The sequence below is a fragment of the Callionymus lyra genome, chromosome 2 (assembly GCF_982586985.1).
Source record: "Callionymus lyra chromosome 2, fCalLyr1.hap1.1, whole genome shotgun sequence".
Taxonomy (NCBI): domain Eukaryota; kingdom Metazoa; phylum Chordata; class Actinopteri; order Syngnathiformes; family Callionymidae; genus Callionymus; species Callionymus lyra.
In genome coordinates this window covers 5,363,209-5,383,923 of record NC_141819.1, presented here as the reverse complement: position 1 = coordinate 5,383,923, position 20,715 = coordinate 5,363,209, and the positions used below count along the sequence as shown (strand labels likewise).

The 20,715-nt window shown below is 37.1% G+C and overlaps 2 protein-coding genes across 2 annotated transcripts in view; both read right to left on the bottom strand.

Moving 5' to 3' along the window:
- Nucleotides 1-20,715, bottom strand: part of LOC148085133 (uncharacterized) — a 523,722-nt gene that overhangs the window by 149,008 nt on the left and 353,999 nt on the right. The gene's annotated exons all lie outside the window — the stretch shown is intronic.
- Nucleotides 6,686-20,412, bottom strand: LOC148085142 (NLR family CARD domain-containing protein 3-like). Its single transcript, XM_087785515.1, has 4 exons — nt 20,355-20,412; nt 8,705-10,493; nt 7,440-7,616; nt 6,686-6,824 (listed from the first exon to the last, which is right to left on the bottom strand). Exons 1-4 carry the CDS (start codon nt 20,410-20,412, stop codon nt 6,686-6,688), a joined length of 2,163 nt encoding a protein of 720 aa, XP_087641641.1.

Here is a 20,715-nt window from a genome sequence, read left to right as displayed (position 1 = left end):
GGTTGTGTCCTTCATTACACTCAGGTGTTCACAGACGCATCTCTAACATGGGGAGGCATCTCGGGTCAGATCTACGCCAGTGTAGATACACATGAACTGGATAGAGTTGAAAGCAATTCACAACATTCTGCTTCACCTCTCTCCCCAACTGTCACAGTCCAATGTCCTAGTGATGACCCCAGGATGCCATTAATACGTAGAAGTATATTGTTACATTTGGAACATGTTTGACATCTTCGATCTTTTTTTTTGTTCAAAAGAAACTGTTTTATTAATATCACTTTCTTATAAATTACTCTTGTCAACTAATATGTAGTCTATAGAGAGAAGCTAGTTATCATCAAAGTCATTTACTTCTTTATTTCCTATAAATAGTCATTAAATGGGGTGTTGTTCAGAATAATCCTCATTATAATCACGTTACTAAAGGTAGAATATAGTCACAATGAAATAACTACACTAGCGCCATCAAGTGGCCACTAATGGGAATAGATATAGAGAGTGTGTGCGTGCATGTGTAAGTGTGTGTGTGTGAATTCTCTTGGACAGAAGATGAACAAAAAGAAAGTGACCAAACCAGTGGATTTATTTGAAAACAAGATCAGGGAACATCAAAGTGAAGTGAGTGAGTGAACAGAATTTTTATTTAAATGTTCATTTTTACTAATTGTTTAGGCTTTCTTCAGCTGCCGATATGGAATTATCTCACCCTTGAATTCTAGAGTTCAGGTTAGCAAAAGTACAATATATTTGTTTAAATACATGATGTTTATTAGTTTTAAAGAGAGATTTTCCTTCTTTGGTCTCAAAAGTTTCTCTTTGATTCACTGCTTCATAGCAAAAGCGTGACTACCCTCTAGTGGACAAGACAAGTAAAACAACATTCTTGTGGCTTCCTCTTTTATAAACCGACACTTGTGGAAAAAACATTGTAGTTTCTAAATGAACTTTAACATCTAAATGATGAGTTTCCATGCTTTACTTTTAAAATCAGGATCTAAAAAGTGATTTCAAGACTTTACTGCAGGAATCCACAACTTTCTTTGCATCAGGATCAGTTCAATGTGGAAACTGTTGTCATGGAACGACTTCAGAAAACAACCATTAAAAATATATAATCACATGAGCAGCAAAACAATGAACCATTACTTGTATCTTTGAATAGATTGTTCCTCTTCAGGTCAGGATGTTCCAAGAATGAGTCGAGCTGTAAAAATATAATCATGTATTGAAGTCATTTGAAGTTGATCAAACAGTCTGGAAGGAACATCTTAACATTCATCTTCTTGATTGATCTGTAATTCTCTTCAAGTTATTTCCCTCTGTTTCTTCTGAGAGTCACTGTGGTAGTCACTCCTCAGTCGCATCTTTTCAAATCTGTCAGGATGATCCAGATAATCCTGATCCTCCATCAAGTTCCTGTTGTCGTTGGACAGTAGGAGGCGCTGCTGTGTGTGAGTCCAGTGAGAGTGAAGACTGAGAGAAGAAGACACATGAGGTGATGATGGTGGAAGAACGTTGTCTTGACGATCATATACTGATCCAAACTGAGACGAGTCAATGTTCTGTCAACATTCTTCTGAGAACTTGAGAGAAGAACCATGTGACTGAAACATCCCAGAATCATCTTGAAGGTCAGATTTGAAGATGAAGTCAGCAGCTAAACTAGCATGTAGCTAACATGAGTCTAGTCTAGTTGTGATGAAGATGTTCAAGTGAACACATGATTCAATATGAAGTGATTCATGTGTGAAATGATGTTTAAAGTGACTCAACATTGTGAGTTGATGATCAAACTCACGTCTGATTTCAAATATTTGACAGAAATATTTCTTTGTTCTCCACTGACAGTCAAACTGAAACAATGTTGATGTTGAAGCTCCTGAAGAGTTTTGAGCTGAAGGACTTGAAGATTTGGAATCAGAGCTTCACTTGATACTGTAACTGTGAGTCTTTAACATCTGCACGTTTGTTCTGGAATCTTCTTCATCAAGTCCATGTCCACAAAGACCTTCAACTGCTGTGTCAGCAGATGAGCTTTGATGTTGAAGTCAATCAATAGAATCAAACTTACCATTCATGGATGAAGTTTTAACATATGTGGTCCACAGAAGTCCAGCCTGGAGGAAGAAAGAGTCAGAAGATCAGATTCATTTGATTCAGATGTTTCATGAATATTGTTTCATTCTCAGTGGACGACTCAGTCATGACTGTTGATGACAACAAAGATGGATCTATAAACAGGCTGCTCAGTCTCAACTGTCTCCTTCATGCTTCCACTGGTGTCCAGCAGGAGAACATGGAGGAACTCAGAGTTTGGATTCATGTGCTCAGTTCAGATGAAGAGTCTGAGCATCAAATGTTCAGAAGATCTTTGGAGTTCAGTCAGTGAGTTCTGCTGCTCTGTTCATACCTGAGAGTCTCCAGTCTCCAGTCTGGACTCTTCAGTCCAGCAGACAGCAGCTCCAGTCCTGGTCCTCCTGGATGATTCCTGCTCAGGTCCAGTTCTCTCAGGTGGGATGGGTTCAATGTCAGAGCTGAGGCCAGAGAAGAACAACCTCTCTCTGAGATCCGACACCATGACAGTCTGAAATGAAGGAGAAACACTTTTAGAAACTTATCAGAACCAAGAGAAGATGATGTTCTGACCTGAGAGTCTCCAGGTGACAGTGTGGACTCTTCAGTCCAGCAGACAGCAGCTCCACTCCTGGATCCTGCAGCTTGTTTCTACTCAGGTCCAGTAGAGTCAGACTAGAGGACGGAGAGCTGAGGACTGAGGACAGAAGTGAACAACTTCTCTCTGACAGTCCACAACCTCTCAGCCTGTGAAAGAGACGAGTTTCATCAACAAGTGACTTTTTCAATTTTCTATTTGACAAGAATTGAAAGAGTTTATTTATAATTTATGATAAGAACAATATGTTTTAATTGAGTAAAGTTTTTTTTTAACACGTATAGTTTAATATTGTTATCAACAAGTATCCTTTTAAATTCATTACAAAAATGTCAAAGTGTTTAAAATCCAATATAAATTTTAACCCTGGAGTTTTGAAGAGGTAAAAAATATTTATATCTTAATGTTGTAGTTTTTTTGTACCTCTTCAAAACTATAACATTAAAAAATTGTTGCCCAAATGTGTAAAATGTTGTTTTTTGAAGGATATAAAAAAGTTGTAAAATATAAAAATTTTGTACCTCTTCTTAATGTTGTAGTTTTGAAGAGGTAAACAAAATAGAAATAAAAGAATATTTAAATGTTGTATTAAATTGTATCTCTTCAAAACTACAACATTAAAAAATATATATATATATTACCTCTTTAAATCTACAACTTTAAAATATAAATATATTTTACCTCTTTTTTTACCTCTTCAAAACACACACATTATAAAAATGCTGGTATGGAATCATAAATTAAAAAAATCGAGATTCAATATTTTTAACAAGTATCCTTTTAAATTTATTTTTTAAACGTGTTTAAAATCCAATATATAATATATATATATATTAATCTCTATGTCTAAAAAATGTTTCCATTATTCAATGAAAACAAAACCAACCTTTCAATATTTAAATTATTGAATTAAACTTTTCAGAAAATAATTCTATGGTTAAAAAAATACAACAATCCTTTGCCTTTGTTGTTTTTCTTTGACCTATGTTCTTTGTCTTTATCTTTAGACTTAGATTGTGTCATCTTGTTCTTCCTCTTTTGTTCTTCTTCTTATTTTATTTTTTATGTATTATTTTTTATTGTTCATGAAAAATTGCTGGCTATTGGTAAAAAACAATTTCCCGAAGGAGACCTCCTGAGGAATCAATAAAGTTTTACCTTACCTTACCTTACCTTAAAGTATTTAAAGTAGTTTTGTTTCATTAAAGAAACTTCATGATAAATTGAAGAAAAATGTAAGAATGATGCGATTAGTCGACTTAATGGTTGAATATTTGGTGAGCAGTCGACTGTTAAAATAGTCGTAGACCTCATGAACAACAGATGAACCATAAGAGAAGAACAGAGACAACAACGGTGGAAAAAACAAACAATGAAAACAAATCAAAGACAAACCTCAAGATTCCACTCTAAAGTGTTTTGTCTTCTACGAGACAGATGACGCGAGAACACTGGATAAAGAATATGAAGGACTGTTGTTTTGATTATTATTCATTTTCATTTAAAGTTGACGCTTGTTTGTTTATCATTACAATGATTTATTAAGATGATATTTTTATAAACTACGTAACATCTTTACCTGCTACACAAACATACAAATGTATCTATGAGCTGCTTCACTGAAGAACAAAGTGATGACAGACTTTGACTCGTGTTTCCACCTCTGACTTTACATTTGAGCTTTGATGATGTAGAAAAGATGATGTTCTGACCTGAGAGTCTCCAGGTGACAGTGTGGACTCTTCAGTCCAGCAGACAGCAGCTCCACTCCTGGATCCTGCAGGTTTAAGTTTCTACTCAGGTCCAGTAGAGTCAGACTAGAGGACGGAGAGCTGAGGACTGAGGACAGAAGTGAACAACTTCTCTCTGACAGTCGACACCAGCTCAGCCTGTGAAAGAGAGTTTCATCAACAAGTGACTTTTTTAATTTTCTATTTGACAAGAATTGAAAGAGTTTATTTATAATTTAATATTGTTATTTTAGTAATAAATAAAATGAAAAAAAAAATCAAGATTCAATATTTTTAGTTATTTCAAGTGTTTTTTTTTTTAATTTAATATACAAATGTGAAAGTGTTTAAAATCCAATATATAATATATATTCAAATTATTTAATAAAATGATTCAGAAAATATTTCTATGGTTAAAAAAATACAACATTTTAATAAATTGAAATGTTAAATTCAATCCTTCAATTCTCTGATGACACTGATCTACTTGCATAAGAAACAAAGCAAATGTTTTTCAATATTCAGTTCATGAGCTGAAAATAGATTCAACTGCTCCAACAGGAAGTGACATTTATCAACACGTCATATTCAAAGTAGGAAATCGACACTTTTCTCTCTTAATGTTTGACCTTGAAAATGTTGAAAACCATGATCAACTTGATGAGACTGATTGTTGCAACAGTCACATGTCAGGAGAATGATCACAGATACCATCAGCACAATGGATTCAACAAGAAGTGGAGACACATGTGTTCAGTGTGAAGTGAAGTAGTTGTAGATGAGCCTCACAAATCATTGGAGAAAGACATTTCTTACCAACATGTTAGTTTTCACACCCGTATATAACCTGAGCACAAATATTGATATTTTCTTACAACACACTTGGTTGTCACGTCAATACTTCATCTCTCCTGTCCTGTTTGTGGGGGCGCTAATCCTCTAAATGAGGGTGAAGAAGTCGTAACCAGCGGCTGATGAAGATGACGAGTTAACAATAGTGTCAGTACATGATGAGGGCAGCCTACACTGTACAAAAACAAACAACTCACCACACATGGATTTCCTAAATGTTACAAAATAAAATGTTCATATCTGGATCTAATACCTGAAAGAATCAATAATCAAACAGAAATATCTTCTTCACATTTGAAGTTAATCTTACAGCAAATGACATCAACTTTCATTGTTCTCTTTACATCCACCACACATGATGACTTTAACCACATCTTTAAAATGATCATCAATATATGATTTGACTGTTAACTAATGCTTTTACAAAACTATACTTTCTATACGTGTCAGTGAAATTAAGTTATTTATGATTGTATTATTTATCTTTATTTTATAATGATTTTATTCACACAGTTGCAACATTAAATTCAAGTAAAAACAGTTGTTTATTGTAAACAATTGACTTTGAAATGACTTGTTAATGTGGTTCAGTTCGTCAAAGTCACCACTCTGAGTGTTTTCTCTGTCACAAGACAAAAGTATTTATGATTCCTTTAATAATACTGACGTGTACAAAATACTTATCAAGTGAACAAAGATCTGCTGTTTTTTTGTTTATGTTTTAAGTCTCCGTTGATGGTTGTTTTGACTCTGTTGGTTTGGACTGTTGCTGAATGAATTGGAGTCTCAGTAAAAGACATGACAAACAAAACTTATTGGCTTCAATGAACATTTATGAACATATTTAGCCTCAAAAGAATCTTAAAGTAAGTAAAGTAGTTTTGTTTCATTAAAGAAACTTCATGATAAATTGAAGAAAAATGTAAGACAATGCGATTAGTCGACTTAATGGTTGAATATTTGGTGACCAGTCGACTGTTAAAATAGTCGTAGACCTCATGAACAACAGATGAACCATAAGAGAAGAACAGAGACAACAACGGTGGAAAAAACAAACAATGAAAACAAATCAAAGACAAACCTCAAGATTCCACTCTAAAGTGTTTTGTCTTCTACGAGACAGATGACGCGAGAACACTGGATAAAGAATATGAAGGACCGTTGTTTTGATTATTATTCATTTTCATTTAAAGTTGACGCTTGTTTGTTTATCATTACAATGATTTATTAAGATGATATTTTTATAAACTACGTAACATCTTTACCTGCTACACAAACATACAAATGTATCTATGAGCTGCTTCACTGAAGAACAAAGTGATGACAGACTTTGACTCGTGTTTCCACCTCTGACTTTACATTTGAGCTTTGATGATGTAGAAAAGATGATGTTCTGACCTGAGAGTCTCCAGGTGACAGTGTGGACTCTTCAGTCCAGCAGACAGCAGCTCCACTCCTGGATCCTGCAGTTGTCACTCAGGTCCAGTAGAGTCAGACTAGAGGACGGAGAGCTGAGGACTGAGGACAGAAGTGAACAACTTCTCTCTGACAGGAAACAGTTGATCAGGCTGTGAAAGAGACGAGTTTCATCAACAAGTGACTTTTTCAATTCTTTATTTAAAAACTATCAACTATTTACTTTCATAAGATCATGGTCACATGTTTGTTTGAATATTTATCAGGTTGGTATAAATGAGGGTGAAATGTTGAACATGACGACAGAAACACAAACATGAAGAAGGAGTAACAACAATGTTGAGGTTGTGGTTTGTTGTTAAATATTTACTTTATAAAAACAGACTTTCCTACAAACTAGTGAGACATCATTGATTTATGCTGAATTGTTGGAACATGAACAAGTATTTCAGTGAATGTTTTCATGTGATCAACTTGATCTTGATTAATCAAATCAAATTAAATAAAGTGTTTTTCAACATTCAGTTCATGAGCTGAAAATAAATAATACTTCAACAGGAAGTGACATTTATCAACACATCGTCTGCGAACAAGGAAATCTGGCTCAGTTGCTTCATCAACCAGGAAACAAGAGCTGAGACGACACTCGTCTAGTTTCTCTCCAGATATTAGAAACATGACATTTATTTCTATCTTCATTTCTCCTGAGAGACAAGAAACCAGATGAACTGTGGACCAGACATGAAGAGAGAAGATGATGTTCTGACCTGAGAGTCTCCAGGTGACAGTGTGGACTCTTCAGTCCAGCAGACAGCAGCTCCACTCCTGGATCCTGCAGCTCGTTGTTTTCACTCAGGTCCAGTAGAGTCAGACTAGAGGACGGAGAGCTGAGGACTGAGGACAGAAGTGAACAACTTCTCTCTGACAGGAAACAGTTGCTCAGCCTGTGAAAGAGACGAGTTTCATCAACAAGTGACTTTTTCAATTTTCTATTTGATAAGAATTGAAAGAGTTCATTTATAGTTTAATATTGTTATTATAGTAATAAAAAAAAGTTAAAAAATTCAAGATTCAATATTTTTTAAATTAAATATACAAATGTGAAAGTGTTTAAAATCCAATATATAATATATATATTCAAATTATTTAATAAAATGATTCAGAAAATATTTCTATGGTTAAGAAATAGAACATTTTAATAAATTTAAATGTTAAATTCAATCCTTCAATTCTCTGATGACACTGATCTACTTGCATAAGAAACAAAGCAAATGTTTTTCAATATTCAGTTCATGAGCTGAAAATAGATTCAACTGCTCCAACAGGAAGTGACATTTATGAACATATTTTGCTTAAAAAGAATCTTAAAGTAATACCTGACATGAATATTTTAAATTAAATACATGCAGTCGGACAAAGAGGACTATGAAGACGAACCCCTTTGATTTTATTATTTATTTTTATAGAACACATTTCCTGAGAAAAAGACAAGAGTTGACCTTTTGTATGAAACAGTAAAGTTAAATAAAGCTGCATTTTTATTGATGTAACCTTCGTGGTTTTGTTTCATTCAAGAAACTTCATGTGAATTTAAGATGAAGATTTTGTAGAAATCAGGCTCAGAGCTGCTGTGAAGGTCACACATGCTAACTTAAGTTTATTTTCTATAAATAAATGTTGCGTACACATTCATTTGTGTATACGCAGTATAATTAATGAGGCCACATGTTTTAAATATGTCGTTTTGATTATTATTCATTTTCATTTAAAGTTGACGCTTGTTTGTTTATCATTACAATGATTTATTAAGATGATATTTTTATAAAATACGTAACATCTTTACTTTTCAATTCTCTATTTGACAAGACTGAACTAGTTACATCATAAAATCACATATTGTATGAATATTTGAGGAAGGTTTGTCTAAATTAGGATCAGTTTGTTAAACACGATGACAAACACAACAATCATCAAAGAGTAAATCAAACATTCATGTTTAGTTCATATCATCAGAAATGTTTGAACAACTTACAGAACTTTGTTTGCAGCTTGAACCACCGGCAGAAGCCTCTCAAGAACCTCGTCTGAAGCATTTATTGAGTATTTCTTCAGGTCAAACTCGTCCAGATGTTCCTCTGAGGACAGTAAGATGAAGGCCAGGGCCGACCACTTAGAAGAAGACATTTGATCAGAGAGACGTCCTGATCTCAGCTGCTGTTGGACCTCCTCCACCAGAGAAGTGTCCTTCACTTCATTCAGACAGTGGAACAGGTTGATGATTCTCTCTGGAGACACATCCTCACTTATCTTCTTCTTGATGAGCTCTGCTGTGTCCTGATTGGTCCAGGAGCTACTTCCTGTCTGTGTCAACAAACCTGGAAGGAGACTCTGGCTGGTCTGCAGAGAAAGACCCAGAAGGAAGCGCAGGAACAAGTCCAGATGTCCATTTGGACTTTTCAGAGTTTCATCTATTGCTGTCTGGTAGAACCTTTCTGTTTGACTTTTGTCGATTTCTGTCAGTTTGGATGTTAGTTTTGATTCCATCAGGTTGACTCCAGAGTTGATGAAGGTCTGGTGGATGTGAAGAGCAGCCAGAAACTCCTGAACACTCAGGTGGATGAAGCAGAACACCTTGTCCTGGTACAGTCCTCTCTCCTCTCTGAAGATCTGAGTGAACACTCCTGAGTAAACTGAAGCTGCTGAGATGTTGATGTCACACTCTGTGAGGTCTGACTTATAGAAGATCAAGTTTCCTCTCTGCAGATGCTCAAAAGCCAGTTTTCCCAGAGACTCCATCATCTTCTTGCTCTCAGGATCCCAAACTGTGTCAGTCCCAGATCCTCCGTCGAACTTAACCTTCTTGACTTTGATCTGAACCACCAGGAAGTAGATGAACATCTCAGTCAGGGTCTTGGGCAGCTGTCCTGTCTCTGTGCTCTTCAACATGTCCAGAACTGTGGCAGTGATCCAGCAGAAGATCGGGATGTGACACATGATGTAGATGCTTCGTGACCTCCTGATGTGAGACATGATGCTGCTGGTCTGCTCCTCATCTCTGAACCTCTTCCTGAAGTACTCCTCCTTCTGGAGGTCATTGAACCCTCTGACCTCTGTCACCATGTCCACACACTCAGGAGGGATCTGATTGGCTGCTGCAGGTCGTGTGGTGATCCAGAGACGAGCTGAGGGAAGAAGATCCCCCCTGATGAGGTTTGTCAGCAGGACGTCTACTGAGGTGGACTCTGTAGCTTCTATCAGGCGCCGACTGTTGAGGAAGTCCAGAGGGAGTCGACACTCGTCCAGACCATCAAAGATGAACAGAACCTGGAGTCCTTCAAAGCTGCTGAGTCTGGATTCTCTGGTTTCAGGAAAGAAAAGATGAACAAGTTCCATCAAACTCAACTTCTTCTCTTTCAGCAGGTTCAGCTCTCTGAAGGTGAAAGGAAAGATGAAGTGGAAGTTCTGATGGGCTTTGTCTTCAGCCCAGTCCAGAGTGACCTTCTGTGTCAGGAGGGTCTTCCCAATGCCAGCCACGCCCTTCGTCAGCAGTGTTCTGATTGGTCGTTTAGGTGAGGCTTTAAAGAGATCTTCTTGTCTGATGGTGGTTTCTGGTCTGGTCTGGTTCCTGGTGGCTGCTTCGATCTGTCGGACCTCGTGCTCCTGGTTGACCTGGTCTGTGCCCCCCTCAGTGATGTAGAGCTCAGTGAAGATCTCATTCAGAGGAGCAGAGTTTCCTGCTTTAGCGACCCCCTCAGACACACTGTGGAACTTCTTCTTCAGGCTCTTCTTCAGTCGTCCTCCACACTCTGAAGCAAGACTTCCTGAATGAAGACATAAGTCACACGAGTCAGAAGATTGTAGAAGGTGAAAATGGAGTCAAATCTTCAGATCTGATGCAAGTGTTCTTCATCTTCATCATGTTTGTTCACATGTTCTTACTGCTCCACAGACGCTCGGCCAGATCCTCCTCCTCCATGTCCTTCAGGAGATGAACTGTGATCGTCAGGAATTCTTCTCTGATGCTTCTCCACTTCTCATCTTCCTCCTCAGTCTGTGGAGTCTCTGGACTCACAAACCTCCAGACTCTCTTCAGCTCCTTCTGCATATAGTTGTAGAAGTTTCTCTCCAGTGACTGGAACAGAATCACAGAGAAGAAAGTCAGAGTGATAGTGGATCATCTCAAGAACCACAAAGACCAGAAGCTTTAACTTGGATTCAGCTGAAGGATGATGAACAGAAGGAACCTCTAGGATGAGGACCTCCTCTAGTTTATGAACATACCAGCCGTTTGATTTCCAGTTGTGAGGGATGTTGCTGACCAATGAGAAGCTCTGAGTTCTGATGGTTCACTCTGAGAAGAAGAGATGAAATCAGACTGTAAATAAACTCTTGTCGTGTTGAAGGTTCTGATCATAAGTAAACTAGAAGGTTCCTTTTAAAACCCACATACATCTCCATTAGAACTTAAATCTTGTCAACTTAAACTGTTTATTTTAAATATTTAATATAAAAATGATTCTTCTTTGTTTAATTCTTCAAAGTCCCACAACAGTCCAGAATATTCTGGTTCCTCCTGCTGGATCCTGATGAAAACACAACTCTGATCAACTCTCATCTGTTTCTATCCTGGTATTCACCAGCTGAACCACTAGATGTCCTCACACTGCTGCACATGTCCACCTCTGCACTACAACTGTGAAAGCAACGTTTGAGGTTTTTAATTGTGTCTTTATCTCCCCCTGCTGGTGATGTGAGTGAAGTGAAGTTCTCTGGTTTAATGTGTGTATGAACCTGGTAGACTCACACTTGTTCACTCTCACCTCACACCTGGAGACTCTTCACTTCCTCTGAAGTCCATCCATCTCCCCATTGAACCATCACTCTTCAGAGACACACAGCTGGGTTCTGGTCCAGATCTTGGTCCAGGTCCAGCAAGTTCTTGCTGCTGCTTTGACCTTGAACACAGAAGTAGAATGAGTGAGAATGAAGACATGTAGGTGCAGAGACCAATCTTGGAAAAAATCCTAATCCATGTGGAATCTCAAAATGGATCAAGAGATTAACTTTTAAAACGATCAAAACATGGAGTCGCTTCAACAGAACGTCACGTCTGCCCGGGTCTTATCCTTGGATTCGTGCAGAGATGAACAATCAAGAGTGTGTCACGGGTCGTTTGTTCGCCGCTTCAAGTCAAACTAAATACAAGCTTCACGATCGCTTTTACGTGGCCCTCGAAAGAACATGTTTTTACAAACAAGCTGCACATATTAAATATATATACAAAAAACAAACAAACACAATAACAAAAAAAGGTAAAATCATTTTTTACTTTCACAACGAAAAGTTTTACAAATGTATTTTTGTTTTGTACATTGAAATTATATAATTACTATACATATATATATATATATTTAAGTGTTGTGTAAATACAAAATAAAAGTTACAAATATTAATTTTACATTTGTGGATGTCACAAAACACTGTGTATTTGCAGATCGACCTCTGAACAGTTACAAATATTAGTGAGACAAAAATAGCTTCATACCTATGAGGTTTTTAATTGTGTCTTTATCTCCCCCTGCTGGTTTTGAGAGTGAAGTAAAGTTCTCTGGTTTAATGTGTGTTTGAACCTGGTAGACTCACACTTGTTCACTCTCACCTCACACCTGGAGACTCTTCACTTTTTCTGAAGTTGATCCATCTCCACATTGAACGATCACTCTTCAGAGACACACAGTTGGGTTCTGGTCCAGATCTTGGTCCAGGTCCAGCAGGTTCTTGCTGCTGCTTTGATCTTGAACACAGAAGTAGAATGAGTGAGAATGAAGACATGGAGGACAATCTTGGAGGTCCTTGTCTCACCTCTGAGTGCTGGTCTGTTCATCGTGCTCCTCACACTGAGGGTATTTAAAGGAGTCTCTGTCCTCACCATGAGTCTCAGCAGAGTCTTCACCTTCACACAAACACACTCATGACATTCTTGACAACATCAAAAGTTGTTCTCGCCTCATAGTGTAAAAACTATAATCAATATTATTGTGTTTTTGCTTTATTTGTCTGTGATGTATTATTTAAACTGTCTGCATCTTTGTTGAGGACTACAGATGGAAACTATCATTGTGCTAAATCTGGTGCAGCATCTTTTTAATGTAACTGAACATTGTCCTTTTAAAAAATAAACTGAACTGAACTAAATAGTTTCATAATGTCCTGTTTTCATGAGAGGAAAACAGAATTTACTTCACACGTACTGCGCCCTCTACAGGCAGGGTTAGATGGAGCAGAGGTATCTTCTATCCACAGACGCAGGAACTATGAAATGAGGCGTCCACTATCCAGCATTAGCAGCTTCTCTACTCGGTAAAATCTCTTTCCACACTGAGATCTCAGGCTTTCTGGTCCTTGTTTTTGAGCCATTAGAGCAAATCTTCCTAAAGAAAGTCCAGCCCTTTTCTTCAACCCCTCCTGTCGGCACTCACCTGAGGGACCAGACCATCTCATCAGCTCCACCTGCCTGCAATTATTGAAGGAGAACAATAGGCTGCTTGGAGCTCAAGTCTTCTCCTTTCTTGTGCTGTGTCTCAAATCGCATACTTGCGTACTCAAAGTTAGTATTTTTAGTGCGTAAGAGCGTCTCAATTCTTAGTATGCGAAATTTAGTGCACCATGCACATTGAATTGTCACTAAAACGAAAATGATGATGATGATGATGATGATGATAATGAAGATGAAGATGATGATGATGATGATAATGAAGATGAAGATGATGAAGATGATGAAGATGATGATGATGATGATGATGATGATGATGATGATGATGATGAAGATGATGATGATGATGATGATAATGAAGATGAAGATGATGAAGATGATGAAGATGATGATGATGATGATGATGATGATGATGATGATGATGATGATGATGATGATGATGATGATGAAGATGATGATGATGATGATGATAATGAAGATGAAGATGATGAAGATGATGAAGATGATGATGATAATGAAGATGAAGATGATGAAGATGATGAAGATGATGATGATGATGATGATGATGATGATGATGATGATGATGATGATGATGATGGTCTGATTGTCTCTGAGCTTCATTAGAATTTGTGGCTCACGTGCGCAACACATGCACTTATTCTTACTATGTTTTTAAAATGAAAGTGTTTTCTTTGCATGTAGTTATTATGTGATGGTGTATTTATACAAGTGTGTTTTTAAGGATATAGCTCCGATCACGTGATCACATGAAGGAAACCGGCTTTAGCTGCTTTCATTCTGCAGCTTCACTTTGATATAACTGACTGACGTGATGTTGTTTCACAAGAACGTCTGTGACTCTCGTAGAGAAGACTTGAAGGATCCCACTGTGTTTGTTATGTTATAAAAACAATCTTATAATTACTAAATAGTTTTTTCCTAATTGTGTGAAATGCCTGGAAAAAACTCAATATAAATCGATCATGTTGTCTTAATAAATAAAGATCATTAATTAAATGAATGAACAACATATTTTTAAGTTTGCAAATCATTTATTATCCACTCATGTATCTACAAACATGTTTATTTTCAATCAATATTGATATTAATGTGTCTCTGATAAACATGGATCTGATCAGTAAATATGTACATAGAACACCTTCAAACCTGTCAGGAAGTCAAGTTTCACGCCATTATTATTCTTGATAATTATTAAATTTGCTGCGCTCACACTGAAAGAGAAGAGAACTCTGATTGGCTGATGTGCATGTCACATGGTTATTGCACCGATTGCTTATCTTTCGGTAGATTGCGACCGACTGTAAGGCACCTCTGGTCTATATTAACAATACACACTCACATGATTACACTCCCAGTCACTACAACAGCACAGACACGAGATAATGGTATATTATTTGCTGATAAAGAATATTTATAGACAAACGAGTCACTGGTCTTCTGACCAGAACTAACCAAACAAGACACTGATCAACTCCTTCTGACGCTGGTATAAAGGGTTGGACTGAAATAAAAGTATGTGACTCATGAAACTGGTCTTTCTTGTTAGACTGTTACCAAGCCTTGTGTTCTGGTTCATTGTTCTATTTACTGTACGTGCTTTCATTTCTCTCCTGCAGGGAATTAAAAGAAAAAATATAGATATTTTCTGAGGATTTCTACAGAGGAGGTCTGTAACCTAATCAACGCCATATTCAAGGATGGATTCGACATGGACGGCTTCTTCCCTCATTGTCTTGTTAATGAAGATATCGCCTGTGATGTTGATGAAATGTTCTGGACTGATCTAGATAATCCCTCATAATTTCACTGCTGGAATTTTTTTTCTTTTTTGTTAGTTCCCCCCTATATTATATATATAGTATATAGTATCTTTTCTCTTGATTGTGTTTTTTTTGTTTTGTTTTCTTTGTATTATGAACAATACTGTTGTAGCATGGCCCCTAGGTTACCAAAATAGTAAAGCTCCCCCTTTCCACAGGGGTTTCCCCAATGCATTTAAACATGCCATTGTGGAGCCTTTACTCAAAAAGCCAGGCTTAGACCCAACTGACCTCAGTAATTTCAGGCCTATTTCTAAGATCCCTTTCTTGTCCAAGATCTTGGAGAAGGTGGTGTCTGAGCAGCTGTTCCTGGATCAGAGCGACATCCATGAGAAGTTTCAGTCTGGCTTCCGTAAACATCACTCCACGGAGACAGCTTTACTGAAAGTGTCCAGTGACATCATGATGTCGGCTGACTCGGGTCAATACACTGTTCTGGTTCTCTTGGATCTGTCCTCAGCCTTTGACACAGTAGATCACCAGATCCTGCTGAGAAGACTGAGGGATGAAGACTGTCTGGGTCTGTGTTACAGTGGTCCTCGTCATACCTTTTTGGGCAGTTTCAGTGTATCTGCCAATCAAACAACGTCTGAATCATCTGTTGTGTGGAGTCCCTCAAGGTTCTGTTTTGGGTCCTTTATTATTTTTTACTGTACTTGATTCCCCTGGTCATTCAGAGATTTCCTGATGTTTCTTACCACATTTTCGCTGATGACATCCAGCTCTACTGCTCTTTTGATCCAACTGAGCCCCAGAGGCTGAACTTAGTCAATTGTTTGCTAGAAATCAAATAATGAGTGAAAACACTTTACAGCTACATGTGGACAAAACTGAAACTCAGGTTATTTTGCTCCTAAACTTGGGAACGATCTCCGTATTTGATGATCTACTGACTCCTTCAAGAAACATCTTTGTTTGATGATCTACTGACTCCTTCAAGAAACATCTGTGTTTGATGATCTACTGACTCCTTCAAGAAACATCTGTGTTTGATGATCTACTGACTCCTTCAAGAAACATGTGTGTTTGATGATCTACTGACTCCTTCAAGAAACATCTGTGTTTGATGATCTACTGACTCCTTCAAGAAACATCTGTGTTTGATGATCTACTGACTCCTTCAAGAAACATCTGTGTTTGATGATCTACTGACTCCTTCAACAAACATCTTAAAACATTCTTATTTGTGCATTTCCCTGATTTTCTGGGACTCCTGTGTTTTTCTTACGTGTCTTGATCCTTTAAAGTATATATTTTAACGATTGTTTTTGATTGTCAAAGCGCCTTGTGGCCCTGGTCTAGAAAGGCGCTTTACAAATAACATTTTCTTACTTATAATTGCTTCTCGTTTTTTACAAATTGCGTTAAATGCCTGGAAAACAACTTATAACAATGAAACATATTTTTAAGTTTACGAATAATTTAATTTCCACTCATGTATCTAAAAACATGTGTTTATTTATAATCAATATTGATATTATGTGTGTCTGATAAACATGGATCTGAGCAGTAAATATGTACATAGAACACCTTCAAACCTGTCAGGAAGTCAAGTTTAATGCCATTATTATTCCTGAAGTATGAAATTTGCTGCACTCACACTGAAAGAGAAGAGAGCTCTGATTGGCTGATGTGCATGTCACATGAATGGTTATTTCACCGATTGCTTTTCTTTTATTTTCTTCTTATATCATATTATATTATGTCATGGCTCGACCGGTAGATTGTGACCGACTATAAGGTACTTCTGGTCTATATTAACAATACACACTCACATGATCACACTCACAGTCACTACAACAGCACAGACACACAATTATAGTATATTATTTACTGATAAAGAATATTTATAGACAAGTTAGACACAGTGGTTGAAAAAGACTCGATTCTTCACAACTGCCTCATCAGGAAGTTAAACAAATATGCACGCACACAAACACACACACAAACACACCCAAGCACACACACACACACACACACACACACACAAACACACAAACATTAAAGCACAGACGCAAATGTAGATACAAAACAAATACTCACATGTATAAACATAAAAAAATACTCACACGTACAGTATACAAACACACAGACACACACAGTTGTTTAATTGTGGTGAGATTCAGATTTTCTGTGTCATCATTTGTAAATTGAGCTGCAGTTGTTTAAAAACATCAACATGGATCGTCTCGTTGTGATTCATTTCATTTCATCAACTGCTGACTTGTGTAAGAGTCAGAGAGTCACTGACCTGTCTGCAGCTTTCTTCTTCTCCTCCTCCTCCTCTTTGGTCTCAGGTCCATGTTGGAGCAGAATTCAGCTTCTTCTGACCAGAACTGATGGAACAAGACACTGATCAACTCCTTCTGACGCTGGTATAAAGGGTTGGACTGAAATAAAAGTATGTGACTCATGAAACCGGTCTTTCTTGTTAGACTGTTACCAAGCTTTGTGTTCTGGTTCATTGTCAAGATTTTATTGACTGTACGTGCTTTCATTTCTCTCCTGCAGGGATTTAAAAGTCAAAAATATATATCATTTCTGAGGATCTCTAGTTTCTTTGTCCAAAAACAACATGAACCACTTTATCTTCATAACTATGGTTCTACAAATTATTCTTTCCGTTTACTCATTTAATGTCATTGCAACTAGTACAATGAGAAAAAAAGATGAGCTCCACACAGCAGGGGGCAGTAGGCCTCGTCTGTAAAAGGCCTCACTTTCCACCAACAAGGCAACTTTTGGAGTCAGGAAAGCTGAAGTCTGCTGGGCCCACTTGTAAAAGGTGTTGCACCCATAGTAACTATGTTACAGTTTTTTGTATTGCATGAACACTAAAATCAAAAGTCATACACAATTATAAAAACCTTATACTCAAGGAGTAAAACTCCAGCCCAGATTAACACAACTATAAGCACAATGTCAGCTTCACACTTTTTTCAAATGACTGCACACATGACAATTGCATGCAAACACACTTGTATCCATTACACACACATGAATATCAGCACGTCAGTGTGTCAGCATTGATTTTACTGGCTTTTACTAGTTTTATATCCACCTTTGACCTTTGTCACTTTTGACCGTTCTTGTTGCAGTTTTAATTGGTTCTTACTTGAAACTGTTTCATTTGGACATCACGACTCCCGGCTACATGCTAGTCATGGACACGTCAAACACCGTCGACTCTTCGGCGCTTCAAGGTCAGAGTCAGAACCTGCTCAAGACTCAGGACTCATCCATTTTATTGACACAATCGACTCTTTTAATTGATCACAGATTATTGATAAACCAAGACACATGGTTTTATACACACTGGCCTCAACCCATCCAAAGTTTCACTGAAGGATATCTGAGTGTCGGACCATAAAGCTGTTCTATTAACAATGGACCTGGTTACTCCATCCCCCGAACTCCTCCGACTCACTCGCTCACATGTTTTTAACCCTCACTCAACATCCTCCTTCACAGAGCATTTTACTCCTGCTTTTTAACAGGTTTAATCCTGAACCTCCCGGTTTTGGCAAAGACTTTATCCAAGATGAAAAGCACTTCATGTGCTCTCAATGTCATTCCCACGAAAACATTTAAAGGATGTTTTTAACACAGTTTTACGCATTTTATTCAGCTCTCTTTTCCCCAGTTCTTTTAAACATGCTGTGGTTCAACCTCGTTTGAAGAAACCCAGCCTGGACCAGTTTTTACTCATTTTAGATCAATTTCTAAACTCCTGTTTTTAGCCAAAGTCTTAGAAAAGGTGGTGTCCCTCCAAATTTAATATTTTATGTCTTCATGTAATTTATTTGAAAGATTTCAATCAGGTTTAAGATCCGGTCACAGTACAGAGACTGAACTTTTAAAAGTCACTAATGACTTGTTTTTAGCTGCTGATAAAGAGGAAAGCGTGATTTTCATTATTTTAGATTTTACTGCAAACTTCGACACTGTTGACCACAATATTTTAATAGATCGTCTTAACTCTTGGGTTGGCATCAGAGAAACTGCACTGAGGTGGTTTTCTTCCTCCCTATTAAACAGAACCTTTGCGGTCGCCATGGGATACACCTCAAGTTCTACAGCCAGTGTCTCCTGTGGTGTACCTCAAGGGTGCGTTTTCTTACTTTTATTCTTTTAATACTTTCCTTTTTATTAAGTTTCTCCACACTTTACAGAATTTAAATCTCCAAACACATAAAACAAATATAAAAACAAACAAACACACAAATAAATAAACTAGACAAAATAAAACATACAGGTTTCAAATGTCCATCATTCAAATCCAAAAGTCATTTAGGAGTGATAGTGTCAAATGAAGTCCATTTTTTTTTTCAATCGCCGGGTCCACAGAGTTTCTTTCAGTCTGAGTTTCAAGGTCAATTGCTCCATGAGTCGTATTTCCCTCATAATGTTCATCCATTGATGCAAATCAGGAGCTTCTGCTTTGAACCAGTTTCTCGTAAGTTTTTTACATGCAACCAACATTATTCACATTAGATACACATTACATGACATAACACATCGTTTATATTTCCCAGGTACATCGTTTTTTTAAAGTGTTTGGCACAGAATACCCAAGAATGGTTCCAATTGTTCTATTTACATTCTCACAGAATATAGTTATTGTTGTACATTGCCAAAAAATGTGATCATGATGGACAACCTTCTCTCCACACATCCTCCAACATGTATCACCTGATTCGTCAAATTTACTTTTCATTCTTGGAGTTATAAAATAACACGTTATATTTTTCCAACCAAATTTCCTCCAGATCATAGATGTTGTTGAACTCAGTACTTCAGTTCCTGTTTCCCTCTTCCATTTTGATTTGATATAAGCAGTTGACAAAGAGTGAGTTGTTCTCAAACATTTATATATGGCGCTAATATCTCTGAATTGTGTTCCTCTGTATGTATTGTAGATCCATTCAAGCAGTCCTCCTGGGTCCTCGTGCTTTGTATCTGCTTTACATAGTAGTCTCTTATTTGCAAGTATGGAAAGAAATCATCTTTAACTAGTCCAGATCGTTTTTTAGCTCCTGGAAACTCATTAAACCCTTTTTAGTTATTGTTCAAATTGCTGTTATTCCTTTGTTTTCCCAGTCTTTGAATCTCATATCGTGTTGGTTTGGTTTGAATTCATCATCATATGACACCCAGGTTTTTTACTTCTTTTTCCTGCTTTTCTTGTTGGATTATTTCAAACCACTCTTGTAAAGTGTGTAGAGTGATAGGATCAAGAATATTGTATAGTTTTCTTATGATTTTACTGTTACTAGAAGTGATCGGACCGGGATGTCATTTATTTTTGATTCGATATCCTTCCATTTTCATCATAGGTTTCATCAAACCAACTGATCTTCTCAGTTGTGCTGCGTAAAAGTAGTCCTTGAGATTGGGAAGCCCCATCACACCTTTTTATTTGGGTAAATGGATTGTTGTGTATTTTATTCTCTGTTTTTTTCCATTCCGAATGAACCTTTTATTGTTTTGTGTAGAGTTGACTATTTGGAGTGTTCGTCGAATATTATCTCGGGCTACACGTCCTGAGATGAAGCCAGTTTGGTCCGTTTTAAACAGAGTTGACATTATTTTTCCATCTTTTTTAAAAAAAATAATGGATGTATATATTTAATAATCTACATTTAGTGCAGATATCGGTCTATAATTTCCATAATTTCTTTGTCTTTTCCTTCCTTTTGGATCACTGAG

Coding starts and splice junctions, on each gene's coding strand:
- LOC148085142 (XM_087785515.1), bottom strand. CDS start 20,412: ATGGGGCTTCCCAATCTCAAGGACTACTTTTACGCAGCACAACTGAGA. Junction 7,617..8,704: donor CAAGCTGCAAACAAAGTTCT/GTAAGTTGTTCA, acceptor TCTCTTTCACAG/GCTGAGCAACTGTTTCCTGT. Junction 6,825..7,439: donor TGTCACCTGGAGACTCTCAG/GTCAGAACATCA, acceptor TCTCTTTCACAG/CCTGATCAACTGTTTCCTGT.